At 40.3% G+C, this 14,482-nt stretch overlaps 1 protein-coding gene across 1 annotated transcript in view; it reads right to left on the minus strand.

Moving 5' to 3' along the window:
- Positions 1-12,565, minus strand: part of HEATR1 (HEAT repeat containing 1) — a 56,013-nt gene extending 43,448 nt beyond the window's left edge. The window contains exons 1-11 of the mRNA XM_050769579.1: positions 12,440-12,565; positions 11,969-12,142; positions 11,185-11,401; positions 7,928-8,069; positions 6,347-6,448; positions 5,279-5,419; positions 4,282-4,493; positions 3,988-4,121; positions 2,160-2,262; positions 679-789; positions 148-265 (exon numbers count right to left, since the gene is read on the minus strand). Coding sequence (XP_050625536.1) covers positions 148-265; positions 679-789; positions 2,160-2,262; positions 3,988-4,121; positions 4,282-4,493; positions 5,279-5,419; positions 6,347-6,448; positions 7,928-8,069; positions 11,185-11,401; positions 11,969-12,110 — 1,422 coding nt within the window. The 5' untranslated portion in view covers positions 12,111-12,142; positions 12,440-12,565. The remainder of the gene's footprint in view (positions 1-147; positions 266-678; positions 790-2,159; positions 2,263-3,987; positions 4,122-4,281; positions 4,494-5,278; positions 5,420-6,346; positions 6,449-7,927; positions 8,070-11,184; positions 11,402-11,968; positions 12,143-12,439) is intronic.
- Positions 12,566-14,482: the final 1,917 nt, after the last annotated feature.

The raw sequence follows: 14,482 nt of genomic DNA on the forward strand, positions 1-14,482 counted from the left end.
CTTCAGGCAACCAGGCAAACTATATAAGGTCATCTCTGTAAAATTTTCCACACCATGGAAAAAACTGGCAAATTTCCTTCTGGATCTCTTCACATAACCATACAAATATACCCCAAATTGTCGTAATTCCCCTGGAGAACAACATACCTGATACTTTCCTCCACTTGTTGAAAGAGAAACAAACCGATGAAAAAGCTCTTGTTTCTTCAGATCTGCAATTTCCTTTAAGTGCTCCTCTAATACAACATCTAACGTTCTGGGATATCTGGGAAGCAATTAAAGAGTGAATTCATTACTCTTAATAAATTTATTAATCTCATACACCATACACATATAATGGAAAGACATAAAATTTTAAAAATTACTGAGACTACGACTTGAATTTTAACAAATGCTGTATGTAAAACCAAATGATATTGGTCAAATTTGTTACTATAACTACTCCAATAACAAAACAGTCTCTCTATAAAAAATTATACTCTCCATAGCCCCCACACAGTCACTATTTCCTCTTATATTTCAAATAGTTTTAATTCCGATACTCGACCCTTCTTGAAGAAAAAATTTAAAAAAGGACAATCTCTGTACAATTCAGTATATTAAGATGTGACTTGTGAATCATATCTTTATAGAACAGGAAGTACTTTAGAAGAGCATAAACATACACGCATGACTTACTTGCTTTCTAAAAGCCTAATGAGTGGAAGAAATTGTTCATTAAGCAAAGACACTTTATTAGAATCCATTTCTTCCTGTGAACTATATGAAATATACTCTTCAAATAGAAGGCTGTGAAAAAAAACACACACACACAGAAATATCAGCATACATAAGAGTTACTATTTATTGAGTACCTACTATATTCTAAGTGCTTTAGAAATATTATCTCTAATTGTTATACAAGGTATAATTTAATACTTATTTTACAGATAAAGAAACTAGGGGTCTGGTGTAGTGGTTCACACCACTGGCATTACAATCTCCGCACTTTCAGAGGCCAGGGCAGGAGGACTGCTTAAGGTCAGGAGTTCGAGACCTGTCTGGACAACACAGCAAGACTATACTGCTATTTGAAACTGTGGTGGCTCACGCCTGTAATCCCAGTACTTTGGGAGGCCAAGGCAGGTGGATCACCTGAGGTCAGGAGTTTGAGATCAGCCTGACCAACAAGGAGAAACATCGTCTCTACTAAAAACACAAAATTAGCCAGGTGTGGTGGCACATGCCTGTAATCCCAGCTACTAGTGAGGCTGAGGCAGGCAAATCGCTTGAACCTGGGAGGCAGAGGTTGCAGTGAGCTGAGATGGCACCACTGCACTCCAGCCTGGGCAATAAGAGCAAAACTCCATCTCAAAAGAAAAAAAAAAAAAAGGAAAAGAAACCAGGGTATAAGTCTTCCAATTTGCTCACGAGAACAGCAACAAAAGGCAACTCAGTGAGCCCTTCTGTGCCACAGAGTGCAGTTTCACATTTTAAGCCCCAGTCTGATTCTAGAGCCTATGTTCTCAACATTACTACATGTGTATACTCTCCTTTAATTCACAAACCAACCCTCTGAGCAAAGGGGCATGAACGATGCACACCAACACATAGGTACCCTCTTGATGCTACAAAATGGCAAAGCCACATCCAGTCTCACCTCCAAAACTTACTATAGTCCTGGAAGTGGTAAGGCAGAATCACACCTATGTCTGACTGCAACGCCTACATCTTTTCACTGTATCAAGTTGCCCATTAAGAAAAAAAAAAAGACTGAATTATCTTTAGAGCAATGAAATAATCCTTACTCTATGCCTACCTTCAATATTGTTTCTAAATGACATTTACGGCGTTTCAATTGTGATGTGTTATTTCAGATATTACGGTCCATTTACTAATAGAAAACTTCAAATGGCCAAAAACTGCGTTTAGTTATTACCCAAATTTAGCTTAACCACTAACTTTCCATTTTCATCTATAAGCACTAAAGGTATGCAAGAAAAATTACTTTTGCTTTTAATGCTGCCAGTTACTGGATTAAGTACTTATAGTTAACGAAATGATACAGACAAAACAAGATATACATTAAAAAGGAATACTGGGAAATTTCTAACCAATCTGGAAAATAATACTGAGTCACAAAAATGTAAATCAAAAGCATGTCAAAAATAATAGCTTACCTAGCCAACAAATGGTCTAAGTTGTTCTTCAGTGATATTTTTGTAAGTATAGCTTCTAAGTGTCTCTTGTAGATTTGACCATCCATTCCTTCAGTTTCTTCTCCTTAATATGTAGAAATTAAAATTGTGTTGGGAAAAATTTACTTTGCAAGCTAACATTATTAAATTCACTTATAGCAGAAAAACTTTCTCAGAATAAAACACACACACACTGATATCCAGCTTTTTTATCTATTTCCAGAAGTGCATTCTACTTATTTAGTCATTTTTCAAAGCTTTTTTGTATAGATCACCTTCATTTTTCCTTTATCTGAAATTCTCTATTTTTAACAAGTACTATCACGCTTATAACAATAATAAAACAAAAGTCCAAAATTAATCTTTCCCCAGGTAACATTACAAATTAGTTGTGATGTTCCAAACAACTATCTCTGAAAACACGCTAGACTTTCATCTCAGTACCTACCCCCTTACTGAACCAAGAGTTGTCATCTATTTCAGATTTATAATAAATGTATGAATCTGATCTTAGCCCTTGCTTTCAAAGAATGGGACATTACTCATTACCTTCAGAATAGGAAGAATACATTTTCATTTGGCTAGTCACTTTTCTAAAATGCATGTTTAAACCAAGATTGGTTATGAAAATCTCATTTTCCAGTAGACTAACATAAGTTTAGAGAAGTCTTTCTTAGGATTCTCCAAGTAGCAACAGAACCTAGTGTTTCTTCCTAGTCTTTTCGTATTTATTAAAAGACGTAACGCAAACAATCAATTTCTAATTATAATTACTATTATTTTTGAGACAGAGTCTCGCTCTGTCGCCCAGGCTGAACTGCAGTGGCGCAAACACAGCTCCCTGTAGCCTCGAACTCCCTGGGCTCAGGTGATCTCCCACCTCAGTCTCCCGAGCAGCTGGGACCACAGCTGCATGTCACCATGCCCGGCTAATTTTTGTACATTTTTGTAGAGACAGGGTTTTGCCATGATCTGCCCGTCTCAGTTTCTCAAAGTGCTAGGATTATAGGTTTGAGCCACCTGGCCCTCTAATTATTATTTTTTGCTTTGTTTCATAATTTGGATTTTTATGTATAAAAATTTTCTTGGTCTTATTTTTTTTTTTTTTTTTTGAGACGGAGTCTCGCTCTGTCACCCAGGCTGGAGTGCAGTGGCCGGACCTCAGCTCACTGCAAGCTCCGCCTCCCGGGTTTACGCCATTCTCCTGCCTCAGCCTCCCGAGTAGCTGGGACTACAAGCGCCTGCCACCTCGCCCGGCTAGTTTTTTGTATTTTTTTAGTAGAGACGGGGTTTCACCGTGTTAGCCAGGATGGTCTCGATCTCCTGACCTCGTGATCCGCCCGTCTCGGCCTCCCAAAGTGCTGGGATTACAGGCTTGAGCCACCGCGCCCGGCGGTCTTATATTTTTAATTACTGTAGGGAAAAGACTTTTTTGGCAACTGGATGAGATATTCACTGTAAATGAATCACTAAAGTTCATTAAATACCTAAATGAGAGGGCAAAGGTTTACTCAGTAATGAATTTTAAAATTATTCTAGTCTTTTTCATGAAGAGACTATTTAAGTGTTTAAGAACACAGATCTAAAAAAAGAAAATTGGATTCTAAGAAATTACTCATTTAACAAGGATCTCTCTTCAACCAACCTGCTCCCCACCCCAAATGTTTCTCACTTAAGAAATAGATAAGTTACACAAGAACAACTGGAAAACAGAAATTTTAAATATTTTAAAGCCGTTAACCAGGATATAGTTACTATTTTAAGATAAAATCTTAGAAAATTTCTGGACAAAAAATATAAAACCACATACCTGTAACATGATGAATGATGGAGACAACCAGATGGGGAAGCATGTAACGCAGAAGAGGACTGACATCATAAGTTTCAGAAATCCCATGAAGTATTGTAATAAGATCGGGAACACTACATAAGTGAGGGAATGGCCTTTGAAGAAGCAAAAGTACATATCCTTTTGACTTTACAAGTTAGACAGTAAGTGACAATATAAACAAATATACATAATCACTTATCTTACAAAAAAAATTATTCAAAATAATTTTATTCACCTCTGACTAGCACCATTTCTCAATTCAATGGTACGTACTTTTTCCCAAGGCTCTCTGGCTGCTGTCTTTGCAGGAGCACTATCAAGCAACTTAATCCATCCTTGATCAAAGAGGGAATCTTGGTCAATGTTTTGATGATCTGTGACGCCAATGAATTCACAAAGGTATCTTCCATGGTCACTTTCACAGAAATTTGACATATTATCATGTATGTTGCAGCTCTGTAATCTGGTAAAGATGATTTCAATCCCTAAATATTTTTTAAATATAAGGAAAAATGATAAACCATATTATTTTCTGCTACTTTAAATGTTAATCTGACAAATTAGAAACGTCATAGAGATTAATACAACCTAATGCATAAGCAATCACTCTTCAGACGTAAACAATAAAGGAGCTGACCCCTTTTTCAAAGTGGATACAGAGATAAGTCTGTTGGACGAGAAAAAGGATCTCAGAAAATTTCCCAACTCAAACATCTACCGCATGTCCTAACAGGAGCCAGTAAGCTCTTCTTTTATACATAAAATCCTACTTATGGGAGGGAGACCTCAATCAGATCACTAATGGAAGAGACAAGTCTGATGAAAGATAACAAGTTGGGACACTGTGGGAAGTGAAAGCAGTACCTCCATGGGGCACCTGGGAAGGCAGCAGGCAACAAGGCATTTGGGAAGGAGAAACGCTGAGAGGCAGGAGCCAGTGCACAAAGAATGCTGAGAGGCTGCTTACGCCCCGAAGAGACTGTCTGCTCCATCCTTCTTCCAGTGAGGTACAAAGACTGCTATGGAAATCAATCTAGGAGATAGCGTCAGGGCCAGACAGCCAATGTTTATTCTTAAGAGTCCTGATTAAGGTCCCAGTCTGGTGAGTTTCCAATAAAAAAGTGTCATATTTTCAACCTAAAGGCTAAATCTCATCAACCATCTGAAATAAACTGTCCATTTAAAAACACTTAAATCTAAAAAAACTTTCGAAAGCAAGAAAATTCCTTTAAGTACAAAATAATCTACTTAACACATCAGCAGTGCCAACCTTTTGGATATAGGGAAATAGTTTGGCGATGATATTGTCTGATACGTCCTCTGCAGCTACCAGCGCCGACACTATGGTAGAAGCATAGAAAGCCAAGAGCACCCTCAACTGAGCTGAGCTGCCCGGGGACTCAGCAAAAACCTGAAATAAGGAACACAAACAAAACACATTTAACAGTGAAAGGGAGGAAGAAGGATTGCTTGAGGCCAGGAGTTCGAGGCTGAGACTTCAGTGAACTATGATGGCACCACTGTACTCTAGCCTGGGCGACAGAACAAGACCATGTCTCCAAAAAAAAAAACAAAACAAAAGTGAAAGGCCAAATAAATATTTACAGTTCTCCTGAACTACCATATGCAACAATGAATAAATACACTACACAATGTGACAAGAATTAACTGCCTAATGATATTCCTAACATTTTAATTTTTTAAATTTTTGTTTGAGAAGGAGTCTCGCCCTGTCGCCCAGATTGCAGTACAGTGGCACAATCTTGGCTCACTGCAACCTCCACCTCCCAGGTTCAAGCAATTCTCCTGCCTCAGCCTCCTGAATAGCCGGGATTACAGGCATGCACCACCATGCTCAGTTTATTTTTGTATTTTTAGTAGAGACGGTGTTTCACCATGTTGGTTGGCCAGGCTGGTCTCAAACTCCTGACGTCAAGGGATCTGCCTGCCTCGGCCTCCCAAAGTGCTGGGATTACAGGCGTGAGCCACCGTGCCTGGCCTTGTAATTTTTTAAACAGCTTTCCCAGGTTGAATATTCCTGACATTTCTAGAAGCCTCTTCGAATAGTCACTGTAACTAGAATCTGGCAAGGAATAGGCATTTATTTTTGTAGAAAAACACCTTTGGTGATAAAATATTGATTCTTTAAAAAAAAAAAAAAAAAAAAAAGAAACACCACGGACTCTCAAACTACTCCTGCTTCAAAACACCAGACCATTTAACAAAATAAATTTATCCAAAGTACTACTGTTATTAGGGTATGCTTTAGTATGTTTTCTTCATTCAAAGCAGGCAATCTTTTCATAAAATTATATACTCATGAAACAAGATCGCTCACCTTCACAGATTTTGTCACCAAACTACAAATGAAATCCATGAATCCAAGATCTTTGTAGCAGTGGGTAATCAAAGTTCCTTTAGCTAAGGGCACTCCAGATTGCTGTTATTGACAGAAAGAACAAACTCTTAGCGACATTCATCAACTGATCCTTATTTAAAAGTACCGTAGTAATGTCTTCACACTGCTCCAATTCATAAATTAAAAATATAATCGCTCCTTATAACTGGTGTTGGTGATGAAATTAACACAGAAAATCATGTAAACTTAGAAATTCAAAAGAGAAGGTCAGCAAAGAGGGCAGAGGTATTTAGTGAAAAATGTTTGCTTATCATATGTCACATTTTGAAAGGTATTTATCATAATCTGGATGCTCTAGATTCTCAGTAATTTTACTGGTTCGATATGGTTTCTGAGCCAATATGATATGCTTCTGTCATTGCTTTACAATAACGCTAAGAACAGAAATAGACGAGGAACATGGACAACTTATACCACTATTCCCACCATCTAGCATTGTACATGGTATGTAATAGATGCTCAATAAATATTAAGTGAAAGGAGAATTTTAAGTGAACTTTAGTAGGTGAGTGGAGTTTGGATACCTGGAATAAGAATGCCTAGGGAGCAGCAAGGTCCAAGGGTAGATCAGAGGAAGAATAATTTTGATGCTATAGGCAGAGTGAATGTTGTGAAAAGCAGTTTAAGAGCTTTATCAAAGGCTGGCCTTCTCCAATGTTCTTTAAAGTGCTTTACATTCAGATTCTTAAATTATCCTTCTAATTAAAGAGTCCTCATTCCTCCTGTCTTACTAATTCTGAACACTGACCCCACTACCATCATCAGCCAAATGTGCACAGCCCCATGATCTGTTAGCTTACTCTCATCCCAATGTGCCTCCTCTCCTACCCTGGATCACCATGCTCAATATGCAGTAAAGTTCCTGCTAACAACATACGTCTACTTTCCTCCCATATGCTGCAAAGTGCTAACGGTTAGTCAGTTGGTTTGCCTACAGTATCATGCTGTCTTTTCTTACCCAGACCCTTCCTGTTACACAAGCATCCTTTTATTCATCTGTAAATTAATTACTAGCATCTTCCTTACAACTTTAATAAATTATTGAAGCCCCTGAAATTATCTTTATCCTTTTCATTTTTGTAAGTATTTTCTGCCTTTGTTCGTCTTCAACTTTTAAGTTCTCAGTTCCAAAATTTAAAATGCCAAACAGCATGGTACAACAGAAAGGCACAGGCTCTGGAATCAGACTGGGGTTCAAATCTCAACTCTGCCACTTTTTAGTTATGTGAACTCTGGCAAGCAGCCTGTCCTCATCTGTAAAAATGAAGTTTTGTGATAATCCAAGATAATATAATGTACATTGCCTAGCCTGACGTCAGATACTAAATAAAAGCTAAATATTATGAACATTAATAATAGTTTCAATTGGAAGTTAGGAAATAAAAATGATGGAGGTAATTATCTGGACTATCCCCAGGAGCACTGACTTATTTTTTCCTAATTAAATCCCTTAATCAAGATTTGTAATGATTACAGACATGTGTCATTCAGCAATCGTACCTTAACTGGCAACAACCAGAACCATTTGTGCTTTGAATTATTAATTTTTAGAAGCTGTATGACTCGCACAAATATTCTTGTCTCATGGTATGGCAGAACACAAGCAATGAGGCTATCTTGATTATAGAGATGTATATGGAACCTGGGGGAAAAAAGCAAACAGTCCAACTGGATACAAAACTTAATAATAAGCACCTATTTCCTCACATGCTCAAACTGTATATTAATGAGCTAAAACAACCTAGAATGAGTAGCAGTGAAAATCACACAATCATAAGCAAGACACAGAGCATTTAAAAAGTCCTCAATTGTGCATTCGCATATCCCTCAACATGGTCCAGCCAATCCTATGCAATATCTTTGAATATTCAACATCAAAATCTACATCCCATTTTCTCTCAGCTTTAAAATTTTCATTTATTTTTTTGAAATAGAGTCTTGCTCTGCCACCCAGGCTGGAGCACGATCATGGCTCACTGCAGCCTTGACCTCCCAGATTCAAGTGATCCTCCCACCTAGGTCTCCTGAGGAGCTCGGACCACAGGTGAGCACCATCGCAGCTGGCTAATTTTTCATTGCCATATAGAGACCAAGTCTCCCTATGTTGCCCAGACTAGTCTCTCAACCATTTTTTTTTTTTCGAGAGGGAGTCTTGCTGTTGCCCAGGCTAGAGTGCAGCGCGACAATCCCAGCTCACTGCAACCTCCACCTCCCAAGTTCAAGTGATTCTCCTGCCTCAGCCTCCCAAGTAGCTGGGACTACAAGCGTACACCACCACGCCCAGCTAATTTTTTTTTTTTTACTTTAGTAGAGATGGGGTTTCACCATGTTGCCCAGGCTGGTCTCCAACTCCTGAGCTCAGGCAATCCACCCATCTCAGCCTCCCAAAGTGCTGGGAATACAGGCGTGAGCCACTGAACCCAGCCTATTAGTTTGACATACAATTTTAGCACTATCCAAGCCATTACCTTTACCATGAAGCTTTCTTCAACTATTCCAGGCAGAACTACATCCAAAAACTGTGCTTAATCCTTTATTACGGCATTTATTTCAAAACAGTAATCAAGAGCAATGTACTTACCTGTGTACTGAACTTAGTATTTGCTGAATAAATAAATAAGTTATCTGAAGAAATAAAATGAAAAATCAAATGCAGAAAGTATAAGTATTTCTTACATTAATGATCTATTTGGGGGTAAAATTAAGTGCTAGAAAACGGATGGAAATATTACAGATTTTTAAATATTCTTTTTTGTCTGACTGCCCTAATGTTCTGACAATCAGAAGACCCAAGATAAAATTATGTTTTCTTGATGACTCACTTGCTTCTTGAAAAAAAATTAGTTTATCCCCATGTCTCCATTTTTTGTGTTTTTTTTGATACAGAGTCTCCCTCTGTTACCCAGGCTGGAGTGCAGTGGCGCAATCTCAGCTCACTGCAAAATCCGTCTCCTGAATTCAAGTTAATTCTCCTGCCTCAGCCTCCCAAGTAGCTGGAATTCCAAGTGCTCACCATTGCACCTAGCTCATTTTTGTCTTTTTCACAGAGATGGGTTTTACCATGCTGGCCAGGCCATGTCTCCAATTAATGGAATAGAAATCTACTTTTAAAATATGTAAGGTGGACTGGGTGTGGTGGCTCATGCCTGTAACCTCAGCACTTTGGGAGGCCGACGAGGCAGGAGGATCGCTGGAGGCCAGGAGTTCCAGACCAGCCCAGCAACAAAGTGAGATACTATCTCTACAAAAAACGAAAAAACTAGCTGGGCATGGTGGTGCATGTCTGCAATCCCAGCTACTTGGGTGGCTGAGATCTGAGGATCATCTGAGCCCTGGAGGTCAAGTGGGCCATGATCACACCACTGCACTCCAGCCTGGGTGACAGCGTGAAATCCCGACACTCAAAAAAAATAAAAATGAAAAAGACAGTCATGTGCAGGGGCTGCAGAGGCTCACACCAGCACTTTGGGAGGCTGAGGTGGGTGGATCATGAGGTCAGGAATTTGAGACCCGCCTGGCCAACACAGGGAGACCTCGCCTTTACGACAAAAAATACAAAAAATTAGCTGGGCTTGGTGGTGGGCGCCTGTAATCCCAGCTGCTTGGGAGGCTGAGGCAGAAGAATTGCTTGAACCTGGGAGGCGGAGGTTGCAGTGAGCTGAGATCGTACTAATGTACTACAGCTGGGGCGACAGTGCGAGACTATCTCTAAAAAAAAAAAAAAAAAAAGACATATATAATGGGAGAATAAACAAAACAAAAATGTGTATGCTGTGATGTGATACCAATATGCAAGAACATAAACCTAGGAAACTTATTGAGACAATTCCCAAAGCAGATAAAAGATCAGACCTTGGAAATAAACTTCAGTTGTATCCTAGCTCTGCCACTTACTAGCTGTGTGACTCAAGGAACTTAACCCCTCTAAGCCTCAGTTTTCTCAACTGTAAAACAAGGTTAATACAAGTAATCTCACCAGAGGAATGCTGTGAAAATTAAATGAGATAATGCAGGTAAAGTGCTTAGCAAGGCCTGGTGTATACATGCTCAAAACACATTAGCTACCACTGTTTTTCTCAAGTAATGGTATTTCAGAGGATAACACTGCCTGCTTCCCCAACCATTTTGTTATTTTGCCAAGAAAGAAGCTTAATACTCATTGCCCCAAGTGTACAGGAACAAGCTGTAATGGCAAAGTGACATGGGCTCCTTAGAAATAATGAGGTTAGGCTGGGCGAGGTGGCTCAAGCCTGTAATCCCAGTACTTTGGGAGGCTGAAGCTGGTTGATCACCTGAGGTCAGGGGTTCAAGACCAGCCTGGCTAACATGGTGAAACCCCATCTCTACAAAAACACAAAACAGCCCGGCATTATGGCAGGTGCCTGTAATCCCAGCTACTTGGGAGGCTGAAGTGGGAGAACTGCTTGAACCCAGGAGGCAGAGGTTTCAGTGAGCCAAGATTTCACTATCGTATGCCAGCCTGAGTGACAGAGCAAGACTCTATCTCAAAAAAAAAAAAAAAAAGAACTAATGAGGTTAGACCATTTACTCAAAATCATCAGTAGTTCTACTTTTCACTATCAACAAAAAAGAATTTAAAGGCAGAAGAGCATGTTTATCTCACATGACGGACACTGTATCAATCTCTTAATACATCTAATTTTTCAGCTTTCACTTGATAAGTGTTCTCAACTACTTAATTTTTTAAAAGACCAAAGTGATTAGCCCACAGTTATTTCTGTAATTCTATTAGCTACCTGTGAATCAACCACTCCAGACACTTCTGTGCCGGCTTAAGCAGGAAGTAAGGCGACAAGTGAATAAGGAATAATGAAATGTTTTCATCCAGCTGTTTGTTTACTGCTTTGGTCTGAACACTTCGCTCCAAGGTTTTTGCTAGCTGACTGAACAACGGTGCTTCAAACTGCTCAAAGGAAGGATCAATTCCAAGCAACTCTTCCAGGCCAGTGCATCCTAAATTTCAAAAACAGCCAGTTTATTTAACAATTCTTTACAAGCAAACTCATCCCACCCCTCTTTTACAGTTTTACTTACCCCTAAGAAGTCTCTGAATTCTTTAAGTACATATAATTTATAATACAGTCCCAAACACTGATTTCTAGTTTTCAACATATAGAGTAAATCCCATCTCATCTACTAGAACAGAAAGCACTTCGTGGCAGGGAACATTGCCTTTTTGTTTGTTTGTTTGTTTGTTTTTGGCTATCCCCTACAATAACTAGGCCAGTCCCTGAGAGGACTTCTCCTCTCAGTCACTGCCTCCATCCCCTTTTAGCTGTTCTTCTTTCTGACATATTAGTTAACCTCTCTTAACCTCGTTTCATCTGTGAAATCCAGACACCACTACTCATAAACATTTCAAGAACCAAGCACCTGGCTCTTATGTTCTCTTTCCTTTAAAATATACGTCAACATGTTAGAAACTGCTAAGGAAGAGGACAAGGCAAAAGAGAAAACAAACAAAAAAGTAACATCCAGAAAACGCTTCAAAGAGCTTTTCGAAGTTAAAAGATGGCTCACCTATGGCAAAGGCGGTGTCTCTGTCGATGGTGGCCGCTTCCTTAGGGTCAAACAACAAAGAGGCAACTTCATCTCTAGACAAGAGGCTGGCATCACTTTGAGGGAGGGCGAGTCGCTGGAGCTGCTGGGCTAAGGACGTCATCCTTCACGCCAGCGGAGTTTTAATGACACAGGCTAAAAAAACATAACCACTTTGAGAAGTTTCTACGAAACTATAAGGCGCCTCATAAACAAACAATTTTCCTCTGCGCTCAGAGCCGTCATGGACACACAACACGGCTGTCCGGAGATTTGTGCACCCCGGAGAGGCAAAGACGATGGCAACAGCGCTAACAACTAATTACAGTACCGGCGACCGCGCCAAGGTTTTCCTTCAAACCTGATTCCGCAGATATCCGGAAAACTCTTACCCTCCCTCAGTATGCCGCCCCCATCCGCAGCCACATCAAGCGGCTCTGTGCTCCTCCTTACCCGGAACTGGGAATTTGGGTATATCTTGGAATGCAACAACTCTTCACAGCAGCTCCCACATGGTACCAAGGAACCCTACCCTCACCCGGAAACCTAAAACACGCTGTAGAGCAGCTTCCGGCTGCCGGCACTACGGCAAGTGAAGAGGTTCAAGCTTGCCGGGAATGCGACGAGACAGCCCCGCCTCCCGAGACGAAAGCCCGCCCCCTCAGCCCGCCCCTCAGTCCGCCTCTCAGCCTGCCGGACTCAGGCTCAAGTCTGAGCGTTACCCGCGTAGCTCCAGTCTATCCGTCTGCGCTGCGGCTCATGTCTGAAGCTTTCGGTCTCTGGATGGGCCTTCTGTGGGCTTTAAGGATCCGTAGCGGGAATAATTCATTCAGTATATAGTGATCTAGCCTTTACTAGATGCCAGCGGCACCGCGTAGTGCTGAAAGCCACGGGTTGTGAAGTCACGTGGTTTGGGTTCAACTCCTGACGCTGGCGCCTGTCGACCGGGTGAACGCCACTAAATTATTTCATCTCTCTGAGCTTGTTCCTTACTCTACGAAGTGGGAAGAGGCCGAGTTTGTCATGAGATGAGCTTCTGCTGCTAGTGCAAACCGATCTATGAATGCTGGGCTCCACCGCCCCAGAGCTTGGGGCAGATCTTGTTACTCCTCTTTGTTTCCATTCCCGAGGGGTGCGTCGCATATATTTTTTTCTTTCAAAACGAATCCTAGCCGGACGCGGTGGCTCACGCCTGTAATCCCAGCACTTTGGGAAGCTGAGGCGGGCTGATCACCTGAGGTCAGGAGTTCGAGACCAGCCTGGCCAAAATAGAGAAACCCCGTCTCTACTAAAAATAAAAGAATTAGCCGGACGTGGTGGCGGGCGCCTGTAATCCCAGCTATTAGGAAGGCTGAGGCGGAAGAATCGCTGGAACCCGGGAGTCGGAGGTTGCAGTGAGCCAAGATTGCACCACTGCACTCCACAGAGCGAGACTGTCTCAATAAATAAATCAATAAATCAATAAGTCGAATCCTGTTGAGGTACAATTTACAAACAATAGTTGTACCCACTTCAGTGGAAGAGTTTGATGACTTTTAGCAAATGCATGTATTGGTATAATGTACCTCCCCAGTCAAAATCACAAAGTTTTCATCGCCTCTAAAAGTTGTCTCTTGACTGTTTGCGAAGATTCCTGCAACCACTGGTCTTCTTGGCGTTACGACAAATTAGTGTTGCGGAAGAGACAGTATCCTTATGTGTGAATATACCTAATCTGTTTCCAAAACACTGTGCTACGCGCTAGAACTAGGATGAACTGACGTCTTCCAGACGGAGTGAGATCGGATGCTCTATCTTTTCTGGAAGCGTTAACTTCTCTGAAGAGCTCTCCGGGGCCAGGAGGTCAAGCCTTTCTGTAACTGTCTTCCCTGGAGAATGTCAGAAACACAGCTACAAATCTGGAGGCCCTGGTTTTCTATACTTCATGCAGATTCTCTTCCATTTACAGTCTTTTGTTGTTGGTTTGCTTTAAAAGCATTTAAAACAACTAAATATTTTCTTCAGTAATTAGTATTTCTACTGATCGTTAATAATCTTCTTTCCATGTGGTGTTAAGTGCCTTACAGAGAACAACATGAAAATTCTGGTAGTACCTATTTCATTCTTACAAACAGATCTCTCAAAGGAATTTTTTTTTTCTTTCTAACGTGTCACAAGAATTTTACCTTTACAGAAGCAATCAGCTTTTGGTACTTTATAAGAAATGAACACCAGGTCTGTTTTATCGATAAGATAATTTGCTTTTCTTGCTTAAAAAATACCCTATATATTTTTTAAAAGCTTTATCAAAGTGAAACTTTAAAAAGTGCTACAAAGAATTGACTCAGTCCTTTCTATGTCAGGTGTGATGGCATATAGTGCCATGCCGAATTTTACTTTGGAAAGTAAAAAGGAAAACAAGTTAGATGTTCATAAATGTAATTTTTTTTAAAAAGCTTTGGTTTTAAAAAATGTAATAATCTTGAATTATTTTTTTTTTCCATTTTAAGAGAATTA

This window comes from Macaca thibetana, chromosome 1, assembly GCF_024542745.1.
Source record: "Macaca thibetana thibetana isolate TM-01 chromosome 1, ASM2454274v1, whole genome shotgun sequence".
NCBI lineage: Eukaryota > Metazoa > Chordata > Mammalia > Primates > Cercopithecidae > Macaca > Macaca thibetana.